The sequence below is a fragment of the Equus quagga genome, chromosome 2, assembly GCF_021613505.1.
Source record: "Equus quagga isolate Etosha38 chromosome 2, UCLA_HA_Equagga_1.0, whole genome shotgun sequence".
In the NCBI taxonomy this organism is placed as follows: Eukaryota; Metazoa; Chordata; class Mammalia; order Perissodactyla; family Equidae; genus Equus; species Equus quagga.
Genome location: NC_060268.1, coordinates 47,471,955 through 47,496,328, shown reverse-complemented (window position 1 = coordinate 47,496,328; position 24,374 = coordinate 47,471,955). Strand labels below are relative to the sequence as shown.

Genomic DNA, 24,374 nt, shown 5'->3' with positions numbered 1-24,374 from the left:
CATGCTGCTTTTACTAAAAGGTTCACCAACATACCAATGAAGCATTAGAAGTGAACTACAGCTGGATCTTTCAAATCATTTCACAAACAAGTCCCATTAACTAAACGTGTAGCTTACATGGGTTTAAGATCAAAATTATGTTATTTAGAGGTTGGTTTTTAATCCAATTCTTTTTATTGCTATACTGAACAATCTCTGAATATGCCAAATAAACACTTAAAAATACACTAAGTACCTCTGTATAATCAATACAGCAAGTTTTGACTCTATTTCATAGTACTTGGAGTATGATCTAATGATTTTAAATTAAACAAATTACGCTTTTGTTTTCCTGAAACAATATTCATTATTGTAGTAGCTTTAAAATATATCCACAAATCTTTGATACTCTTCCTTTCAAAGGGTGAAATCCAATTCCCCTCCCCTTGAATGTGAGGTGTACTTAGAAACTTGTAAATAATACATAAAGTGGAAGCGATGGCGTGTCTCATACTTTTGAGTCCATGTCATAAAAAGATATTTTGCATTTATGGTTAAGTGGTTTTTGATAAGGAGGTCAAGACAATTCAATGGAGAAAGAATAATCTTTTCAACAAATGGTGCTGGGATAACTGGACATCCACGTGTAAAAGAATGAAACCAGACCCTTACCTCACACCACACACAAACAATTAACTCAAAATGGATCAGAGACCTAAATTTAAAAGCATTTAAAATTATAAAATTCTGGGGCTAGCCCTGTGGCAGAGTGGTTAAGTTCACACTCTGCTTTGGCGGCCCAGGGTTTCATTGGTTCAGATCCTGGGCACAGACACGGCACCACTCATCAAGCCATGCTGAGGTGGCATCCCACATGCCACAACTAGAAGGACCCACAACTAAAAATATACAACTATGTACCGGGGGTTTTGGGGAGAAAAGGGAAAACTAAAATCTTTAAAAATAAAAAAAAATAAAATTATAAAATTCTTAGGAGTTAGGCAATGGTTTCATATATATGACACCAAAAGTCTTAAGTGACAAAAGAAAATAGAGAAATTGGAATTTATCAGAATTAAAATCTTTTGTGTTTTAAGACACCATCAAGAAAGTGAAAAGATAACCCATAGAATGGGAGAAAATACATGCAAATCATCTATCTGGTAAGTGGTCTGTATCCAGAATATGTAAAGAACTCTTACACTTCAATTATAAAAAGACAAATGGCCCTACTAAAAAATAGGCAATGGATCTGGATAGCTATTTCTCCAAAGAAGACATACAAATAGCCAATAAACATGTGCTCAACATCATTCGTCATTAGGGAAGTGTAAATCAAAACCACAATGAGATACTGCTTCATCCAAAAAGACACACAATAAGACAGATCACACTTTAAATAAACATTGGTGAGAATGTGGAGAAACTGGAACCCTCATACACTGCTGGAGGGAATACAAAGTGGTAGAACTGCTCTGGCATCTCTTCAAAAAGTTAAACATAGGTTATAACATAACACGGTAATTCCACTCAGGTATACGCACCCAACAGAACTGAAAACACACTTCCACACAAAAATTGTACATTAATGTACAAAGGAGCATCATTCATAATATTCAAAAAGGGCAAACAACCCAAATGTCTGTCAATTGATGAAGAGATAAACAAAAAGTGGTATATCCATACAGCGGAATATTATTTGGCCATAAAAAGGTATGAAGTACTGATAGATGTTATTATCATGGATGAACCTTCAAAATACTATGCTAAGTGAAAGAGGCCAGTCACAAATGTCACATGTAGTATGATTTATTTATATGAAATGTCCAGAATAGGCAAATCTATAGAGACATAAAGTAGATTAGTGGCTTCCAGGAGCTAGAGGAAGGGGGAAATGGGAAATGACTGCTAATGATTACAGGGCATCTTTTAGGAGGGTCAAAAATGTTCTAAAATTAGACAGCTATAAAATCCTGTGAATATACTAAATATACTGAACAGTACACTTTAAATGGGTAAACTGTATGGCATGTGAATTATATCTTGATAGAACTTTTTTAAAAAAAAGATACATTAACTTCTTCTTTGCTCTCTCTTTTGGGTTATTCATTCTGGGGGAAGCCAGCTGCCATATTGTGAAGACACTCAGGCCATCCAATGGAGGAGTCCACATGGTGAGGAACTGAGGCCTCCTGCTAACAGTCATGTGAGCAAACTATCCAGAAGTTGATCCTCCTGCCCCAGTCAAGCCTTCAGATGACTGTAGCCCCGACCACCATCTTGACTAAGCTAATCTGAACTAGAACCACCCAGCTAAGCTGCTCTCAACCTCCTGACCCACAGAAACTGTGAGATAATAAATGTTTGTTGTTTAAGCCACAAGTTTTGAGGTAATTTGTCATGCAGCAGCAAATAATACAGTAATTATTTTCTGTATACTGGAAGGTACTTGAATATCAGGAATATAACCTCCAATCATAGTATCATTCCTAGGAAAAAATTTAGTTTCTAAGAATCACTAGTATTTTCTCATTGTTTTCTAAATTGAAATTCAATCACTATCATATATCACAGAAGAAATTTCAGATAAATTTAGGGAAAAATTACAAAGGATTGGCTAATGTTATGTAAGCTGAGTTTTGCAACAAGTATTGGCACTAAAAAAACATTAAAGAGCATCTATGCTTACCATCCTTTCCTCAACAATGCTCTCCTATGCACCCTAATCTTTCTTTCATTAATCCTTCTTTTGTAAGCACAACCCTTGCCCCTTCCCTTCCTTCTGCTCTTAGCACAATTTCAGAGTGGTGGGAAGTCCCCTCTAAGACTGGTTAGAGAAGAAAAAAGTAACATCAAAAGAGACAAAAAGACGTAAATCATCATCACACCACTTCTCTAACTAAAAAATCTCCAGTACTCTACTAATTCCTACTTTTTTTATGGAAACTCCTCTGTCTACTTTCTAAGTATTCTGGTCTCAGCTTTTTTTCTTATTATTAAGATTTTATTTTTCCTTTTTCTCCTCAAGAGCCCTAGTACATAGTTGTGTGTTTTTAGTTGTGGGTCCTTCTAGGTGTGGCATGTGGGATGCCATCTCAGCATGGCCTGATGAGCAGCGCCATGTGCACACCCAGGAATTAAACCAGCGAAACCCTGGGCCACTGAAGCGGAGCACGTGAACTTAACCACTCGGCCACAGGGCTGACCCTCTCTGGCCCCATAGTAACTAGTCATAAATATCTTCATTATTATTTGATACCTTGCTTTCATCAAACTTTCATCAAATTCATTGACTGATGAATGTACCAGGCTTATGCCCTGATTTTTATAAATACCCTTAAATAGATACCACTCTTCCTCTCCATCCCCCTCGTCAAAATTCTTCATTATTCCTATGTAGTGAAAAATCCTTTGACTTTTTTTTTTTTTTTTGCTGAGGAAGATTTGCCCTGAGCCAATATCTGTTGCCAATCTTCCTCTTTTTGCTTGGGGAAGATTCACCCTGAGCTAACATCTGTGACAATCCTCAATTTTGTATGTGGGTTGCTGTCTCAATATGGCTGCCAACAAGTGGTATAGGTCCGTGCCCAGGAACCAAACCCAGGCCGCCAAAGCGGAGCATGCCAAAGTTAACCACTAGGCCACAAGGCTGGCCTCTCCTTTGATTCCTTTATGCCTTCCATTCCAGCCATTGCTGTTGTAGTCTCTCCAAGTTTGCAGCTCTTTTAGTCTGTACTAAATAATTTGATACTAACTCATACTTTGCTTTCTGATATTTTTCACGGATTATTCACTTCTTCCTATCTGAACTAACTTCTCTCTCTCATACTTCTTTAGATTACCTCATAGACTACTCAGCAAAAATTACTTGTTCGGTTGTTTCTGAAAGGCCACAGCAGTCAGGCAATAGGATATGGTAGTTTAGTAACAGGGATAATGGGGGGCAAAGAAGTAATTTCTGCATTTTCAACAACAGCTAAAAAATTTCACCAGGAAGTGACAAAGTGATGGAACCAGGCAACTCAGGTATCATTTAACACAGGTTACCAACAAGTATTATGGATCTAAAAAATATGAAATTGTATTTAAGAAATGAGATATATACAAAAGAACACTGGAATTCTGACTAAATTTACTGAGTGAACAAGTCAGTGAATATGTGAATAAGTTTTCTCAACTTTTTAAATATTATAACCATAATTTTATCTTTTCCAGACTATAATAAATTGTTTCCAATCTTATATAAATCTTGCTTCATAGATACATGAAAAGTATTTCTCTCTGGGATAATTTTTTTCCATATATTTTCAACTTTCTAACCTGCAAAGAGGGTTTTACCAGTCAGCATTTCAGCAAAGATGCAGCCTGCAGCCCACATGTCAATGGCTTTAGTATAATTATTAGGAGAAAGTAAAAGACGTGGAGATCTGTACCATTTAGTAACCAATCCTTCAGAAAGATGACCCTGAAAAAGAAACAAAAACATGCTTTAATTTTTTACTTTAGCTGAAGAACAGGATATAAAACTTGACTCATTAAGGAATCCTTGATCTAAAACCAACCAACCAACCCACCCACCCAGGCGACCCGGCTCTATTACACAGCACATTCCTAATCAGTTTTACTGCTTTATGTTTATTTATAAAGCATTTGACAGAAGCAGTTACACATATATTGTCTTATTTCATCCTCAAAACAACCCTGAGAAATTGTGAAGGTAGGTATTGACTCCAGCTTACCGGAGCAATAATATCTAAATAGATTAAGGTATCTGCTTATGGTTACATAGCTTAGTTGAATACTAATAGAACTCAATTTTAGATAGTGTGTAACTTAGCTCAGTGTTCTATCTACAATACTTCACTGTTACCCATAAAGAGGATGTGGTCATCCATTTCATTTTAGTACTCTAATTCCTGTGCTAAAATTTTTTAGAAATTAAGTTATACTTAATGTGAGATGATACATGTGAATGAAAAGATTTTTTGTTTGTTTTAGACATGTGCTAAGCAGGTGGCCTAGGGGTTCTTTATAACCAAAGCAGCTCCATTTTATATTTTAAATATCAGAAACCCACATACGATTTTATTTGAAAACTAAAAAAGCAGGGTTTGGGTCCAAAAATATTATTAACTTCTTGACCAAAGGCAAGTTGTTATCTAAGGCAAACTTACTTGAATTCTTTTGGCTATTCTTACTGCCTATTTTATCTTTATGCAAATTCAGATTTCAACTAAATTAAGCTTGCCTAAACGAGGCATACCAGAATAGTATAGACTCAAAGAGACAAAAGAAGACCTAAAAGTTGAAATAGCACCCCTCTTACTTTCAGATAGGACCACACTACTGCCCTAAACACATAGGAACATATCCCACTTTTAAATGAGGGAGAATGTCAGTTATAATAAATAACCATACACTTTTATTAAGAATTTTAGGATCCCACTCCACCTTCATTTCAAACAAAGGGAGATTGTGAATGAAAGTAGATCTGTATCAGATAAAAAGGTACTAAGGTAAAGCTTAATACAACTAACTAAAAATTCTGCCACAACTACAAAGGCAATCCAAGTACCTATTCCTGATGACGTCTATCAGTTTAAAGGTCTACGTCGGGTGGCTTTCCACATACCTTATGGGAATAATGGGGATCCATGATCCGTGCAAGACCAAAGTCACCTATCTTCAGCACCAAGTCTTCAGTATTAATGAAAAGATTAGCTGGTTTGAGATCTCTGTGCAGTACGTTTGCAGAGTGAATATATTTGAGCCCACGTAGCAGCTGATACATGAAAAGCCTGGCATGCTCTTCCAGTAAAGGGCCCTGCTCCAGCACATTAGCCAAGTCTGTCTCCATGTACTCCTGAACAATGTAAACACTGTTCAGTTCGGTAAGAGAGCCCACATCATCTGTTAACTGGCTTCCGCTGGGACCAAGAATTTCAAACACTTTCACAATGTTATCATGGTCAAGTCTTCTAATAATTTTGATTTCACGTAGAGCATGTTTGACACTCTGGGGATCAGTAAGGACAATTTTCTTGATGGCTACTCTCTTGTCACAGTCATTGTCTACAGCAGAAAAAACCAAGCCATTGCCTCCACAACCCAATGGTTTTAAGTCCATATACCTAGAGCCCAGATCAAAACCATGAATGTTCATGAGACTTTCAAATTTCTCTGCCATTTTGAAACCCTTACTATTGCCTTTTCCTTTCGAACTGTTGAACTTGTGTAAACAAGGAAGAAAACTGGCATCAAAAGGAAAGATCTTTCAAAAAGGGAGAAAAAAAATAATTTTGCTTCCACAGCAAGATGGTTTCTTGATGTTCATTGCATATGCCAACCAGGCCCGTTGAGTTCCCCTTAGATGTAAAGCTCAAAAAGCTCTACTCATACTGAGAACTAAAAAGATTGCAGTACTCATAGTTCAAGAAAGGGGCAGCAACTCTGCAGACATTTAAAGAAAACACTCAAGGAACTCAAACGGAATGAAATGACATACTATGCACTCAGATTTACTGTGCTAAACAATTTAACATTTAACAAAAATGTGAATAAATATGCACACAACAGGCTTCTATGAACATTCTCCTCACAGTGCAGATACATTCAGTGTTGGACTGGTCCTGAGCAGCATCATTCTAAGGTGCTGGTAAGCACTATTTCCGTTTTGCTTCTTTTCTTCCTTTGTTGCTATATATTTCAACAGGAAGCCCTGACGGCTGTTGGTTAACAGAAGATGTCTTTTGTTAGTGATCAGGTGGCTCCAGCTCACCACAATCACAATCAAAGCTACCGTCCATCTTACTCTGATACAACCTGGGGAATGAGAAAAAAGAAGGAAAAGAGTCAGTACTACAGGAGATGCTAGTTTCCTCAACTTTGTAAAATGACATGACCGGGCATTTAGCTATAAACTACTACTGAGAGTAGCATATTAAATGTAAATCAATGTAGTACTACTACCAGTAGTAGTAAATTAATGTGGTATTGACAGTAAACTTATTTACTTATAATCACTAAATGGAAAGATTACCCTCAATTAAAAATAGCTATTCCTGGGGGCTGGCCCCGTGGCCGAGTGGTTAAGTTTGCGCGCTTCGCTGCAGGCAGCCCAGTGTTTCATTGGTTCGAATCCTGGGTGCGGACATGGCACTGCTCATCAAACCACGCTGAGGCAGCATCCCATATGCCACAACTAGAAGGACCCATAATGAAGAATATACAACTATGTACCAGGGTGCTTTGGGGAGAAAAAGGAAAAAATAAAATCTTTAAAAAAAAAAAATAGCTATACCTGTTGTAAGCAATTCACATGTGTTGCTTCAGACTCCAGATCCCACCATACCAGATCCCTTGTAATATTTAAGTCCATTAGGTTGTATCATTTCTTAAATGCCAATGAATGAAGGAAGGAAGGTTCATAATACATTTTTTTTAAAGATTTTATTTTTCCTTTTTTCTCCCAAAGCCCCCCAGTGCATAGTTACGTATTTTTAGTTGTGGTTCCTTCTAGTTGTGGCATGTGGGACGCCGGCCCAGTGTGGCCTGAGGAGCGGTGCCATGATCGCGCCCAGGATTCGAACCTGCGAAACCCTGGGCCGCCAAAGCAGAGCGCGCGAACTTAAGCACTCAGTCATGGGGCTGGCCCCAGGTTCATAATATTTTTACAGAATTCTTTAGACTTTTTTGAGGGGTAAAACATTAGTAACATTTCTCTAGAAGAACACACAATTAGCCTGCAATGCGTCAGTTCATTAAAGAACACGTTTACTTATTAACCATGCCTATCAATATCCAATGAACAAAAACCTAACAGTATAAATAAGAAATTTACAGAGCACACTCTTCAATTTACAAAATAGTGAATTCAAACAGTGAATAAACCCATGAAACGGTGTTTAACTTCATTGATAATCAGAAAATTGAATTACCTCAACAAGATAACATTTCAGAATGGAAAAACATTTAAGAGTCTGTTAATATCAAGTCTGAGGAGGAAGGTGGAAAAACAGGAACTTTCACGTAATATTGGTGGGAGCTTAGTAAAGGAACATCACAGAGCAATTTGGCATAAATACATAAATGATAAATAAATAGCATACCTATGACTTGGCAATTTTTCCTCAAGGAGCACTCCTTACAGAAATGCTTGCAAATGAACATTCCAATGCTCACTTTGTTTTGGTAATGGCAAAGTATTAAAAACAGCCTAAACTTTCAACAGTAGGAGAATGAGTTATTTTCATATGTGGACTACTATATAATAGTAAAAATGAATAGAGATGGCTGAAATGACCAAATATACACTACATTTAAAAAGCAAATTACAGATAAAAATGGGCATGCTGAATCCAATTATATCAGGTTTATAAACATGCAAAATAATGCTATTTTATGGGTGCTACATATGTAGCAAAAGTATAAAAAAATGAGATTGATAAATAAGAAATTCATGATAATAATTACCTTGAGGAATGAGGGAGGGGATTAGGATCAGGATGGGTTACACGGCATGCTTCAAGCATATCTTTAATATGCTATTTCTTTTGGAAAAAACCGAGGTATGACAAATTATTAGACTCTTATAGATCCATGTATGTATATGAAGAGCTCATATTATAGTGGGAGAAGACAGGCTGACAAAAAAGCAAAACACACTGAAGTCAGATGGTGATAAGAAGTATGGAAAAAAGAAAAGAAAGGGGACAGGGAGGGTGGTTAGAGAATGCCTCTCTGAGAAGGGAGTATTGGAGCGAAGGGAGTGAAGGGGCCTCAAGGATGCTGCGTGGCAGTCACTGTTCCAGACAGAAGGGCTAGCACCTGAAAGCCACTGAGGGTGAGTGTGCATCTCATGTCTGAAAAACAACTAGGAGGCCACAGAGTAGCTCATTTAAATGTATACGCCTATAAGCAAATATTACAGCCTAGACCTTAAATGGAAAGGCGTCCTGATGCTGACTTTTGATCTAAAAGCTGGTATACGTGTATATACAGTGTTATTTTCTGAATGGGTCTGAAGGGATTGGAAGCGGGACAGGAGCAACATTCCTTTATTCAACGGGCCAATTATCTAAAGGCAGTGAGAAACTGTGTCAGTGTCTGAAATAAAGCAGTCCATTCTGAACTTGAAGATGTGACAACTTTCAATCGCCTTCAGATGTAGCTTAAGAGAAAGAAGAGTGAGGACTCTCAAACAGGTCAGTTGTTTCACAGTGGTGATGCTTTTGTACAACAGGGAATCTGCCTTTATTTCCTGCCTGCTTCGTAGCCCTACATACTTCAATGTCAGAATCTAAGATTAAGATGAAAGCATTTGCCTCAATCTGAGCAAATCTTCAATTTTGAGAAATCCACAAACATTAAAAATAATAATGTGAAAGAAACACTGATGATACTCACAACTCAGAGACTAAGTAGACAGATGATCCCTATGGCAACAGCTTTATTTAATAAAAATTGATATTTACTATCCCTGAGTTTTTTCTAAAAATATGAGCACTCCTTTATCTGCTTAATATTGTGAAGGACACTTATGGCATAATAGCTTTCTTTATTTTGCTGTAACAGAGATGGTTTCTTCTGTTTGCAAGTTTTCATCTGCTTCTCAGAAATCAGACAAGACAAAACAAGAAGACTCCTAAAAATTCTATAGCTTATCAGTCTATTTGTAGTAAAACATTTAAAAGCTAAATTAAAGACTGTAAATAAACTTTTGAATTAAAAAAAATACTTCAGGCTGGCCTGGTGGTATAGTGGTTAAGTTCACCGTGCTCTGCTTCAGCAGCCCAGGTTCATGGGTTCGGATCCTGGGCCCAGACCTACACCACTCATCAAGCCATGCAGTGGCAGTGCCCCGCATACAAAGTAGAGGAAGATGGGCACAGATGTTAGCTCAGGGCCCAGGGCCAATCTTCCTCACCGCCCCCCCCCCCCCACCACAACACACAAATACTTCAGTTTTTCAAAGGGCTCTAATTCATACTGTCTTCCTCTGTCCCATTTTTTCTATTTATATACATCTTCATATTTCCTGTTTCCTACCAAATATCCTAGAAAAACAATTTTTTTCAAAGGCTCCAGCATTTCTGAAATTTCACATTTCCAGTCTCTACCTGAACTAGAATGCTTATTCATACCTACCTTCTGGCTCTAATGTAGACAATTCCTTAAAGCTCAATCAGGTTTCAAGCTTTAGATACACGCATATTTTTAAGTCAGTTCTACAGACTTAAGAACAGTAAAATCTCTAAGTACTCTCTTAAGCTTCTAGTTCTCTAATAGAGCAATCATAGTCCAACATAAATAATTCTCTGCCAAAAACACCACCACTATTATCTGACAGAATAGCATTATAGTAGGAATTGCAGCCAGATTATTACAGAGCCATGAGAATGAGAAAAATCTCTACTCAAGAGCTCCATCCACATCTGCTCCTTTTAAATTGTAGTGAGACTAAAAAGCATCATAGACTAGAAACAACTATAAGGATGAGAATGCCTTTTCAGAAATCTCAGAGACTGGTCAGCACTTACAGGGGTAGAAAGCAGGCAAAAATTCATCTTGGAGAAGGCAGACACTTGTGCTTAGTTTGAGAACTGCAGATCCTCATTATAGATTCAGTGAGGACCATATAGAAAGCTTTGAACAGACTTTCCAGAAATATAAGACCATTCTAAACAAAGAAGGTAGCATTTATCAACAAAACTGTAATTCCACTAGACACTGAGGATTGCAACAACAAAACATTTGGGAAAAAAAGAACCCATTATTTACAACAGCAGTGCTTGCCCAGTGATTTGCCTCATTGCTCTGTGAGTATTATTCTTGAAAGTCCTTCAACATCCATTAGATCAACAGCTACTGGAGGACCTTTTCATCCAGAAGCTTGGAAAGTAAGCCCAGTGTACTCAGGAAGTTGGAGGTAATGTTATGCCTCTGCATGATAAAGTGAATCCAGTAAATGTCTCCAATTCAGTCGTGCTCCATTGAGCAAGTATTTGCTAATCATATATTATGTATCTGTCAGTGTACTAGGCATTGGAGATAAAATAAGTAAAAACAGACTTGAGCCCTGCCCTCATGGCGTTCACAGTATGGTTGGAGACAAACAATAATAAACTAACAATAAGAAAAAGAGAGATGCAAAGGGGAAAAGTGATACCAAGGAATGGTAGAGGATGCAATGAGAGCCTACACACTGGAGGATCTGACCTAATTAGGGAGGTCAGGATGTATGCTTCTGTAAGCCATAAAAAGACAGAGGCCTCCCAAGCTCACTATTAATGACCATGAAAACTGCTTCCTCCTTATCACCTTGACCTTTATGGCAATTATATTCCAAATCCTGATCTCTCCAACCACCTCCACCTTTCACACCAATCATGGAGCTCCCTGGCCTGACTAAAGCACACAGGTACAATTCAACTGGACCAGCAGATTAATGGTCAGAGCATCCTCCATCCACATCAACGACCTCTCGAAATGCCTCATTTATATCCTTTTCTCCACCATCTTTCATATTTAACTTCATAAAAGCAAAGCTCAAATTTTAGACTCAGGAAAGATCTGGGGTTTCATGTTCCTTTTGCACTTTCCACATACTTCAAGGGAGGAAAGGGAAAACTAAGACAGGACAGTAACCTAAAATGACCCTTCCCAGCATCCTTTCAATTTCTCTGCCTCCAAACGCAACCCATTCCTACTGACCTCAGTGCTGATACTATGTTGCTTGGAGAGGGATCATTAATTAAAGTTTAATTAGCTGGGCCAACGTGGTTTTATTTTTAACAACAATTTGGTGAATATAATGAAGTGCAGAGAATGACTTGTAAGAATGAAGTTGGCTGTATTCTTTACCTTTGGTCTTCTTTCAGTGATCCACCACAATATAGAAGTAAAAGCTACGTAGCCCAGGCTGGGTACCAGCTTCCTACGTTTATAAGGCAGTTCTCTGGGACTGCATTAACCACAACTGTCTCCTTAAGCACTCCTTCTTCCCTAAATTGCCTTGTGCTTTCAGTCACTTAGCCTACCCTCATGCCAAAAGAAATGCTAGTACTCTGAGTCAAGCCTAAGTATATGAAGTCAAGTTATAAAATGTGAAGGAAAGACAAGACAGTAGAATAACTTCACTCTGCCCCATCTCATCCTATAGAAACTGGATTTTCTTTCTCTTCTTATCCAGAAACTTGCGCCTGTGTCAGAAAGGGAGTCTGGATGTGCAAAGCAAGTTTGAGGTGAGGGCCTTAAACATTCAGATTACTTTTCTGGTTTTCTCTTCCACTTTCCTCTCTGCTGCTTCTCAGGTTAAATGCTGACACGGGGCACCTGGCCTGATCACACTCACTGACAGTCCCCCGCAATCCTCCCCCCCGCCCCTCGGCACCAGCCCCAATGGCTCTTGCCTATTTTGCTCTTCTCTAGGGTCAAGTGAGTAACTTGAGTTAACTGGAATCCAGCCAGCCTCACATCTCCCCAGCCAAAACCTAGCTGCTTTTGGAGCGAGGGAAAGGTTAAGCTCTACTTATATTCGCCTAGGACTGTCTCCTAACCCTGGCACAGAGAGGTGTTGTTATAGCAAATTCACTCTTCCCTAAGATCATGTCTCAAGCGCTCATCAAAGGTACTAAATTTCTAGGGCAGAGAAGGCCAAAGGCTACAGCTTAACTGCTTGCTCATATGCATTCTTGACAAAGCCCTTGCTCCTAATGCAGGATACCCTTAAGAGTTATCAGAGACCCCTCTCAGGATCCCTGAGGAGGACCTCAAGGAGACCCACAGTGCAAACTAGTGTCAGTGAATGATTTTAGGAATCTGCGGTGGGAGGGAGCACCTTAAAACAAAAACATCAAAGCCTAAGAGGCTTTGCCTTTCAGTAACTACTGTTAGCTACAGAAACAAACTTTCAAAGCCAAAGACACATGATCACACAGCTTCTAAAAAAGTATCCAATTTTTAAAAAACTCCTCTTCTACACCCAACTTCTGTTCTTAAATTGTTTGAAGCTCTGCCTAAATACATTTTAACATTAGGGACTTCCATTTGCCTCTGACCATTTAAAAAGCCATTATACAATAAATGCCATTATGTTTATTTTGATGCTCATCTCCAGTTGCTATTTACTCTAGGGTATCCATATTGGAATACTGGAACTTCACAGATCGGATAAACTAGTCAAAGAATCTCTAAAGACCCTTCCAACTCTAAAAGTCTATGATCTACGAAAGCACAGCACAGTCTTTTACTTCACTGGTTTTTGTTTCCAAGCACTTATTATGGTAGTATGCCCAGAATGGGGGAAACGTGTTTGAAACTGCCATATATAAACATTAAACAAACACAATCCCTTCTACAAATTTACAGTTGGAAATTTTAAAATAAGTATACCCCTTTATCCCCCTCCCGCCTGAGTCCTCACTTCCCAGACTCCTCTTCGAACTAACGTTAAGGAAACACTGGAGCAAATATATAAGCAGGAGACGTGGGCAGCCTCCTTCTTCAAGTACCTTTGGACATCTGAGGATTCCAACCAGATGAAACTTAATATAAATTTCTGTAGCAGTCAGGATAGGTTAGATAATGTTACAGTAACAAATAACCCCCAAATCTCAATGATTTCACTTGTTTTAAGTCTTGTTCGTGCAACAAGTCCAATATAGCTGTCATCCAAGCTGTTGAAGTAGCTACCATCGCCACTCAATGTGCCAGAGGGAAGGAGGAAGTGGGCCTGTCTCACTGGTGCCTAAAGTTTCCATCCACAAATGATGTACTTCACTTCTACTCGCATTTTATTGACCCAAGCAGGTCACATGGTAACACCAACTTCAAGGGAGTGGGGAAATGTAATCCTGATATGGTCCCCGAAGCAGAGAGAACCAAGGTGTTTTAAACAGCTTTAGGCAGTTTCAATTCTTCTATCCATCCATTACATTTTCATTTAACAAAACCTTATCGAGTGCTTACTATATACCAGGCACTAAGGTACAGTAGGGGTCAAAATGGTTAAAAAGAAAAAAAAAACACAACATAAACCTGACCTCCTGGGGTACAAACTCCTAGAGCATTACAGTAGATTCCTCCCTGACTCACTAACATTCCTCTTTTCTAACAGCATTCTCTTTCCCTTGGCTTTTGCCATCCTTCCCCAATCTAATCTAAGCTAACCTGATCTCTATTCTGATCCTCTACTCTGCATTTTCCAGGGCACCACTCACCTCCCCTTTGTTGTAACTCTATTTTAAAATACAAGATTTGAGACTAAGTAGCTTTACTGACATGTTCTGAACATAGTACCTGGTACTTAGTAGGCACCTTAAAAACTGCACTGAATGAATTAAGGTAAACAGCACACTCTTCTTGATAAGAGGAGGTTTTGGAGAAGGAAAGTTCTACCCTCAATTTTTTTAGAATCTGATCACATTCTGACCTGCCATGGAGAATATGAGTGAAGACTCCTAGACATGGTACTTGCCTTTCCAGGCATTCCCTCAGGAGCCTCACCATATGGTGAACACGTAGTCTGCCAACACATGAAGAAAGCAATTGACTTCAGCCTGCTCAGATTGAAGAAAGAAAAACACTTCAGCTTCGTTATAGCTCCAGTTTTGTTTTGCTGAGCTAGTGGGGAGGGGCTGTGCCGCTGAAATGGTGTCCTATATAATTCAGACAAGCAGGATTCTGTAAAAAGTCCCACAAGTCCATGTAATACCAAGTAGGTATCATGAAGATACACAAAACCTTGACATTACTGATTTTACTATTCTTCAGTCCATCCTAACAGAGTCTATGGCATCTAGCACCACAGCTTTCCAGACTGCACATCAAATATAACTGCTGTCATTTTTGAGCTAACCCTGGTGAGAGTTTAAAGAAGGCCACACTGAGCAAGGCTATACAAAACATTTCTGCACTATCATCAAATGGAAAGAACCACATGCTTGGTTGGAGAGTCCAATTTTCAAAGAATGACTCAGAATGGCATGTAACTTTTCTAGAATATCTTTCCTCCTTTGTTTCTCACTTTTTCCAGCCCTGAACAAAGCTTCCAAGATAAAAAACAGTGTAAGTTTCCTATCAGGTTCACACTGGAGTTTGGTACTATTGAAAAATTCCTGTCTGATTTCACTAAGGCCATATTAAGAAAAAAAAACCATGAGTTAAAGAGATCTGACATCTAGTGATGGATCTGTGACTAACTTAGGCGTGTAATCAAAGCATTCCACATTTCTAGGTTCCTCATCAGCAAAATGATGTAGCTAAACTACCTGATTTCTATGATCTCTTCCAGCACTAAAATTTTCTAATTTTAATAAAAGGCTCAGGATTTCCACTTCTGATTAGAATGCAGAAAGTTGCAAGACACCATTACTCTCACCCTATAAACCATGACAAGATGGATAAGCTACAAAATCATAGTTTAAAAAAATGGTCCAGCCGAGTGGTTAAGTTCATGTGCACTGCTTCAGTGGCCCAGAGTTTCACTGGGTTCAGATCCTGGGCGCAGTCCTAGCACCACACATCAAGCCATGCTGAGGCAGCATCCCATATGCCACAACTAGAAGGACTCAGAACTAAAAAAATATACAACTATGTACCAGGGGGTTTTGGGGAAAAGAAGGAAAAATAAAATCTTAAAAAAAGAAAGTCAGAAAGCTAAGGATGCAAAGAAATCTAAATAAACTAAATTCCAGAAAATGGAAAGCCCTTCATAAGAGAAGAGACCTTGGCTATTCTCATTCCTGGCAAAGTAGCAGAAGGCCAAGGAATTTTCCACTGACAGGATTAAGAAGAAACCAGCCAAATTTGTAACCAACTTTTAATGGCTGCATGTGGACTCAGATAACAGATTAGAATTCAGAGGAGGCCCAGTTACAAGCCCCACCTGCCAACTCTTCCCCATGGGTACGCACTGAGTGCAAAAGTCTGGGGACAAGACAGTAAAGTTGAGAGAGAATCTCATTAAGCTTATGAGTGACAGCAGTTATCCCCTGTGTCCAAGGCAGCTGCCTTCTGAAGGCGGGGGACAAGACAGGAAGCATGAGATAAACCCGTGAGAGGCATTCTAGTCTAAGGCAGATATTCTTTCTAAGGCAAAGAAATAGGGCAAAAACACAAGGTAAAGAAAACCTGAGGTGGTACTGGAAAGCAAAGAAAACGTCCAAGCAGCCCAAAGAGCTGGCAGCTGGGCTGAAAGGCAGAGCCCCACGGTTCTGAGGGCTGATGGAGCAGAAGGATGTGCAGGGATAATGGACAAAAACCTTCCAAAACTGATAAAAGACACCAACTCACAGACCCAGAAGCTCAATGACCTGCAAGCAGGATAAATACAAAGGAAACCATACCTACGCACATTATTCAATAGTCAAACTATGGAAAATGGGGAAGAAAAAAAAGAGCAACCAAAAAGCAACCAGGGGAAAGAGAAGAAGTATATACTAGAGAAGAACAATAGGAATGATGGCTGATTTATTACTAGAAACAAGGAAAGACAGAAGACAATATAACATCATCTTTCAATGTGCCAAAAGAAAAAAGAAACTATCAACTTAGAATTCTATACCTAGGGAAATACATTTCAAAAATGAAGATGAAATAAAGACATTTTCAAAGAGACAAAAGCAGAAAGACTTTGTCTCCAGCAGACTTTCACTACAAGAAATGCTGAAATAAGTTCTTTAGGATGAAGGAAAATGACACCAAATGGAACCCCAGATCTGCAGAATGAAACAAAATCACCAGAAAGAGTAAACAACTGGAAAATATAAAAGTCTTTTTTTTAAAAAAACCTACCCACGTTTAAATGTCTTTAAGAGACTACTGATTGTTTAAAGTAAAAATCATAACAATATATTGTGGGATTTATAGTACATGTAGAAGTAAAATATAAGACAATAAGAACACACTGGGCTGGAAAGGGGTAAGGTGACCCATGCAACTGTAAGGTTCACAGTATTGATGAGCCATTTATATTATTTAAAATACACCGTGATAACTAATGAAAGGCTTACAGGTAATCCTTAAATACCTCCTCCCTTTTTGATCACTATGTTTACTTAATAACATGTCCATCAATGGGGAGTAAAGGAGGGGAAACTAAATAAATCACCAATTGTAAGTAATGATTTGTTTTGCCAAGCAGTTTTGTGTGCTTTTACATCAAAAATAATACAAACTAATACATTAACATTTAAATACCACAGATTCATTGACAATTCCAAAGGAAATGGAAGTTAACTGTGTTAACCAAGATAAATATACATATTTTAATTGAAAGCTCTACTTTCCACATTAAAAGTATACAGTTTTAAGATATTAAAAAACTGTATTATGGAATATGACCCAAAAGTTCTAATTTGAGGATATAAATAACATATTTGGTACATATTTATCCCATATTATCAACTACTATAAAAGCAATTAACGAAAAAAAGTATTTGTTTATATTATAAAGGAAGTCATAGCACTGAACATGAGAATAGAATTTTTTTTTAATATTTGAATTTTAAGAGAATATAAGGAACAATAGCAAGCTTGATTAAGAATGTATTATGTGCGAAGCATTGTGCTGGGCATATACTCTTACACTAAATCCTCCTAACAACATTGCAAACTGGGTCTGAAGATCTTTAGAGAATTTAAATAATGCATTCAAGAATACACATCAGTGAGAGAGCCAGGATTTGAACCTCAGGTTTATAAACCAAAGCCTCAAGTAATAATGTAATGTTTTTTATCGGCAAGTACAGTACACATCTTCCCGAGCCTTTGAGAGTAGAGTGTATTTCCAATGGACAGGACATTCTCCTACATAACCAAAATCAGGAAATTAACACTGGTACAGTACTACCATCTAATACTCAGATCCCATGTAAGTTTCTGCAATTGTACCAATAGTATACTTGACAGCTAAAGGATTCAGTCCAGAATCACGTTACATTGACCACAGTACAATCTTGAACATACTTTTTCCCTTTAGAGGTTCAAGAGAATCAAACACTTTATATAGTCCATAAAAATTTACTGAGCATGTGGTGTGTGCCAGACACTGCTGGCTGATACCGTGGAGAATAAGACAGTTAAGGTTCTTCTGCTTCCAGAGAGTTTACTTTCTAGTGAGGAAAGACTAACAAACAAGTAAACCAGTAATATAACTTCAGATTTGGCCAAGTGCTATGACTGAGTGACTGGGAAATGGCCATCTGAGGAGCTGAACGTGATTGATAAGAAGGTACCAGCATTGCTAAGAGATGGAAGAATATTCTAGACAGAGGAAACAGCAAACATAACCTAAAGCTGGACAGAACTGGTATTTTGGAGGAAAAGAAAAGATGCCAGTGTAGACACAGTATCCTGAGCAAAGAGAGTGGGGACTGATGTAAAGATAAGATTGGAGAGGCAGAAAGGACACATAAGGCAGGATTTTGAATTTTATAACTAAGAGCAAAGGAAAGCTACTGAAGGATTTTAAGCAGACAACTGGCATGGTTTCATTCACATTTTAAAAAGATGATTTTGGCTACTGGAAGGCGAATGGACGGAAGAAGACAGTTGAGTAAAAGCAGACACAAGTTAAAAGCTATTTCAGTAGGCCAGTTAAGACAATGGTGGCTGAGATTGGTCTTGTAGAAATGAAGATATAAAACAGGAGACAGCTTCAAATGATATTTTCGAGAACAAGAGAATTTGGTGATGGATTAGATATGGGGGATAAGGGAAAGATGGGAGAGGAACAATAGGGGAGAAAGAGTTCTTTCCGGACATGTTAAGTCTATTTAGATAATGTCTATTTAGATAACTGAGTGGTAATATCAAGCAGGCAGTTGGATAATGTGTCTGGAGCCCAGGTGAGAAGTCTAAACCAGAAATATAAATGTAAGAATTATCCACATGTAGATACTACTTAAAACAATAAGTCGAATGAGACCACATGGGGAAAGAATTTAGAAAGCGAAGTGGGAAGAAGAGCCCAGGATTAAACTCTGGGACATGTCAATACTTAGCAGCAGGTAGAGGAGAGAAGCCTGTGAAAAAGTCTGGCAAGGTGTGAGGTAGGAGAACAAGAATACACATCTCATAAGCTAAGAGAAGCAGGTGAATAGGCAGAAAACAGTGGTCAACTATGCTGAATGCTGCTACAAGATCCTGTAAGATGGATTTGGTAAGTGGAAGTCACTGGTAACCTTGACTAGAGCAATTCCAGCGGTGAGATGCTAAGAGAAAGCAGTCTGAAGTAGGCTGAAGAGCAGAGAGTGGAGAGGGCAAACAAAGACAACTCTTGAAAACCTGCTTGAAAGAGGACTGGAAAAATGAGGCAGTAGCTAGAGGAGAAGAATGTGGAATCAGGAGAGGGTTTATAACAGATTTCTATACCTGCATTGTCCAATATGGTAGCCAACAGCCACATATGGCTACTGAACAAGTGAAATGTGGTTAGCATGACTGAGGAATTGAATTTTTAAAAAATTAATTTTTATTTAAATAGCAACATGTGACTAGTGGCTACCGTACTGGACAGTATAGCTCTAGGGCACATTTGTATTCTAACAAGAGGTGACCCAACAGAAAGGGAAAAATTCATGATGCAGGCACGAGATGAGTCCTGAAGAAGTCAAAAGAAGGAATCCAGAACACAAGTGGAGGAATCCAGAAGGGATATAACGTGAATGAAGCACGGCATGAAGTTATAATAACCGGTGGGAATCAACAAGACTTAAAATCAGAGTATGTCTTAAGCCTGATTGGAATCTTAAGCCTAAGACTAAATTACAGAAGGTTATAAAAGCTAAGCAGGAGGGGGAAGGAAGGATTTTCATATTTATTGAGCATCTATGAGGTGCCAGGCATTTCTAAGTGACAAATTATTGCTGTCACTCATAAGCACTACCTTGTAAGTCTCACTTTACAAACAAGAGCTGATGTTTCAAGAGGTAAAGCAACTTCACTGAAATCACACATATAATAAATGTCAAGATTTGGACAGAGGCCAGTCTGGCTTACTCCAGGGTTAGAATCTTCCCACTGCATAAAGTGGGAAGTTAAAAACCACTCAACGTTTCTGCGTCTGGAAATAACATAACAAATGGCAGATCAATCTGGCAACTATCAACATGTGCCAAGAAGCCTCGAGGTGCTAGGCCAGAAACAAAAACTGCCCCCTCAATGCTATCCACAAGACAATTAAGGAACACTTATTTAACAGCTACTTTTAATGTTTTTTATACAAGCAAAAACACTTTTATTGAGACAAATGGGCAAATGCACATTCTTACAACTTAGATTGTCTACTTTATTGAATACAAGAGTATCAATCAGAAAATTGTCACTGCTTTATAAAACTAATAAAATAATATCTGGGCATATTAGAAAAGCAGGTAGTTAGAAACCTACCAATTTGTAAATGAAGAGGGATATCACTAAGCTTATTAAATTACAGCTTAGATTATTTTAAATTTAGTGTGGGCAAAGATCTTCTAGATATGTGCTGTCCAATATGCTAGCCACTAGCTAGATGCAGCTACTTAAATATAAGTTAATTAAAATTAAATAAAATTAAAAATTTGTTTCTCAGGTGCATAAGCCACCTGTCAAGTACGCAACAGTCACATGTGGCTATAGGCTACCTCACTGGATAGCACAGACTAGAACACTTCCATCATCACAGAAAGTTCTACTAGCAGTGATTAGATCCTCAATTTTCCTTTTGACTTTTTTCAGGAGGGCCAATGGAAAGAGCAACTTGGAAGATGTGAGTCACTAACCAGCTGAGCAACTATGTCTCTATCTCTTAGCAGTGCTTCTAGAAATGAATGTGCACTTCAATCACACGAGAATTGTGTTAAAACACAGGTTCTAATTCAGTAGGTCTTGAGATGGGGTCAAGCTTCTGCACGTCTAACAAACTCCCAGGTGATGCTAATATTGCTGGTCTAGAAATCACACTTTGAGCACCAACGTCTCATCTCTCTGGGCCTGTTTCCTGAGCGGTCAAATGATGTACCTGGGGCAAGATAATGCCCATGACCCCTCTGTAAACACTAGCATTTTACAGTTTATGGTTGTACAGAATTAAATGCACAAGACTTCACACACCCTGCAAAGGCAGACCCTTCCATGAAGTAAATGCTAGGATTCTAACAATTTTTGTGGTACCATTTTTTTTCCATGAAAAGACGTATCAAATTTAAATGAAAATCAATGGGAAAATATGATTTGCTATATAAACATTCACTCTCTGTACAACTTTTCAGAAATGGATTTAAAAGGCTGACGTGTATGAAAGACAAATCTTTTCAAAACTATCAGAGGGGCACGCTATATTTTCCAAATATGCAGATCATGGAGGAAAAAATCCAATGCAAGACTCAGCCCACACCACTGTTACCTTAAAAGCATCAGCTCCACATCAAAAGCAACTCCCTGAAAAAAGCCATTAACTACAATAACATCATTGCTGTTTTTGTAAAGTCTCAGTCAGGGCTCTGAGCAATAAAACTAACCAAAATCCCATACCACTAGCAGGCGGTAGTGTAATGTAACAGCCCACAAAACAGGCTGAAGGAGCTGACCAGGGCAGCCAATAAGGCTGCAAACAATTTACTGTTGGGGCATCTTCCTTCTCTTTTAACAGGGGCCCTAGGGTAACACACGGTTCAAGTGGACAATGCAAACAAGGAACTGGAGAGCAGTGGTGAGGCTGACCCCTTCATAAGGCAACACCTCACAGAAAGGAGACAGGCTAAGATACCCAGTTTGTTTATAAATTCCGAATTATGCATGACAGCTAATTACCTACATTCTTTAAAAAAAAAAAATGCTGAAAACACACATTCAACCTCTAAGTGACTGGATGCTTGGAAAATCTACAATAGTTTTACATTTGTATTTTTCTATTTTCTTTAGGCGAAATCTATTTTAAAGTTTGAATTAAACTTTATTCAAGTTCTTCTATATAAATTACGCAATGCTCTTCCAAAATCTCTCCAAAGATTTGACTCACAGTAACGATACACTTTACTGCCCACAAAATTCTTCAAATAAATCACTCTGGGAAGATAAATAGCATACAAAGAAAAACTAGGGAATAGGGAGGTTTTTTTCTTCTCACTTTTAAAACAAATTGCTATTCTCAATCTTATTTTAAACCAATCCGCTAAACGGTAGCTTTTTTAAATCAGTTATCTTGGTACCAAACTTCAACGTAAGTCCTAAATTTGGAAGTGTACATTCAGCTGATCTTAAAAAAAGACTGATGAAAAACTGTGCCTATAACAATAACTATTTCCAGTTATCTTTATCAAAACAAAATTCATATAGATCAGGAGAAAGCACTATGTGTAATTCCATCAGAGTGAAATGATCATGTTCAGAGCTATATCTGATTAAACATTTCTGTACCTTTACAACAGTTAAACTAATTTCTAGATATTGTAAGGATAACTTACATTACCAGTGAAAACATAAGGTTAATTTCTACCCACCTCATAAAAGGACTATTTGTCCTTTGTAAATAATCCATAACAAATCTCTCCCGATAATAACCAAAGAACTGTTAGAATCAAACATTTAATTGCAGCAACTGACCAGCAATTAATTTTATCTTTCCTCTCAACAAATGTTACAAAATTCCACCTGTAGGATATACAATATCCTTTTAAAATGCAATTTAAGAAGCCATTACTTTTTTAGAGAAACTGTGGTTTCTCTTGAGAGAGAGAATTATAATGTGGACAGAAACACTTTAGCCTATCATTTAAAAAAAATACAGTGTATAAAAAAAAAAAAGGGCCACGTAGCAGTCCGTGGGCAGATGAGTCATCACCCAACTCAAAACTTGCAGCACTTCTAAGCTTCCTCCTACCTGACCCCATCCCCTTCAGCAACCTACCCTGAGTCAGCAACCTTTACTATTTTGTCAGTTATGAGTTCTCACGACGCTTAAATTAACTTATGCAAAACAATGGAACACTTTCAGAGCTAACACATGTCATTAGAACACGTGCTTTTTTCTATCGTAAAATTAACTGATTTTCAAATCAATGTTCTCTAGGTTCTTTCTTAATCACAGAAAGTAACCAAACGCTTCTTTTAATCCTCTTCTGCAAATAACTGATCTCCAAAATATGGTCATATATAAAGGTTTTGATAAACAATTCTCCATTTCCCAGAATTTTTTTCTGAATAGTAAGATTTAGGTGACAAAACACGTCCTGGTCAAATCTGGCATTTCTCCTAGGTTACCGCAATTACTGAATTTAGGACCAATAAGCAGTTTTACACGTTTCACAAAGCAATTCTTATTAAGTGATGTAACATATATACGTGAAGGGACTTTACACTCCTCAGCACATAGCAAGCCATTCATAAACATGTTTGAACCACTCATTAAAGACATGTAAAGCTTCTTCCACCCAATTCAATTTTTTTCCCCAGACATTAAAATCTGACATTTCCAAGAAGAAACTCTAGAGGCAGTTCCCTTTCAGGGCCAGACTCTGTTTGGACCCTACATTCTTCTAGTCAGTTTACTCTTTCCATCTCAGTTTCCCAACGTTGAAAAGAGAGGAGGATACGTCCAATCACAACTTTAAAAAATAACAAGGCTAGATGAATCAAGCAATCAGAAAATTACCCTGAAGCGGGCTGCGCTCCATTTTATCCCCTGTTCGTTTTTTAACAAATCATCTCGCCTCCGTAAAAAAAAGTTAATACTGAGACTGACTTAAGGGCATTTTTAGCACTGAAGGAAAGAACACGAATTTTGCTGCAAACCCAGTAGGCTTCTAATTCCAACTCACCAGTTCCCTTCACTGGACCTTTTCCAATGAGCAAGCAAAAGAAAAAATAAAACAGGGAAGGAATAAAAAAGATCCTGCCTCACAGAGCTCCCACGTAACACCTGAACCAGTCGAGTCTTACTAAGCCAAGGAACAAAAGGCGGCGGGAACACCTTGATTTTTCAAGGCAGCTCACCCAGTCAGATAAGAATGCACAGCCAAGCGAGGAGGCCCTTTTTAGGAAACTGACAAAACAAGTTTTCATTTGGGTACTTTCACAGACCACCGCTCCACGACCCGAACGCGGCGACGGAGAGGCTGCAGGAGACCGCGAGGAAACAAGGAATGCCGACTCCGATGAGTTTTCCCGACCTCGTTTAGGGCTAGACTCGAAACTTGGGCAGAGCACGCCAGGGCGCCGGGCCGGGGAAGCGGCGCGCTGCGCAACGTGCCGACTCCACCGGAGACTTTGCCCGGCTGGAGTCAGCTGAGGCCGAGTCACCGGAGCGGGATGGGGGAGGAGACGCGGGCGCAGCTCGGAAGGCAGCGCGCCAGGAAGGCGAGACTCCGCGCTCCCTCCCGCTCCCCGGGCCGCCCCTCCCGGCCGCCGCCCCTCGC

At 38.6% G+C, this 24,374-nt stretch overlaps 1 protein-coding gene across 6 annotated transcripts in view; it reads right to left on the bottom strand.

The window, feature by feature from the left end:
* MAPK6 (mitogen-activated protein kinase 6) overlaps positions 1 to 24,374 on the bottom strand; it is a 35,568-nt gene that overhangs the window by 9,801 nt on the left and 1,393 nt on the right. For 3 of the 6 annotated variants that reach the window (XM_046653088.1, XM_046653083.1, XM_046653085.1), the window contains exons 2-3: positions 5,612 to 6,801; positions 4,300 to 4,444 (exon numbers count right to left, since the gene is read on the bottom strand). In XM_046653088.1, the coding sequence (XP_046509044.1) occupies positions 4,300 to 4,444; positions 5,612 to 6,166 (700 nt within the window). In that variant the 5' untranslated portion in view covers positions 6,167 to 6,801. Of the gene's footprint in view, positions 1 to 4,299; positions 4,445 to 5,611; positions 6,802 to 8,451; positions 8,622 to 23,952; positions 24,115 to 24,374 lie in introns of those variants that run through there. The other 3 variants (XM_046653087.1, XM_046653086.1, XM_046653084.1) reach the window with 3 other exon arrangements.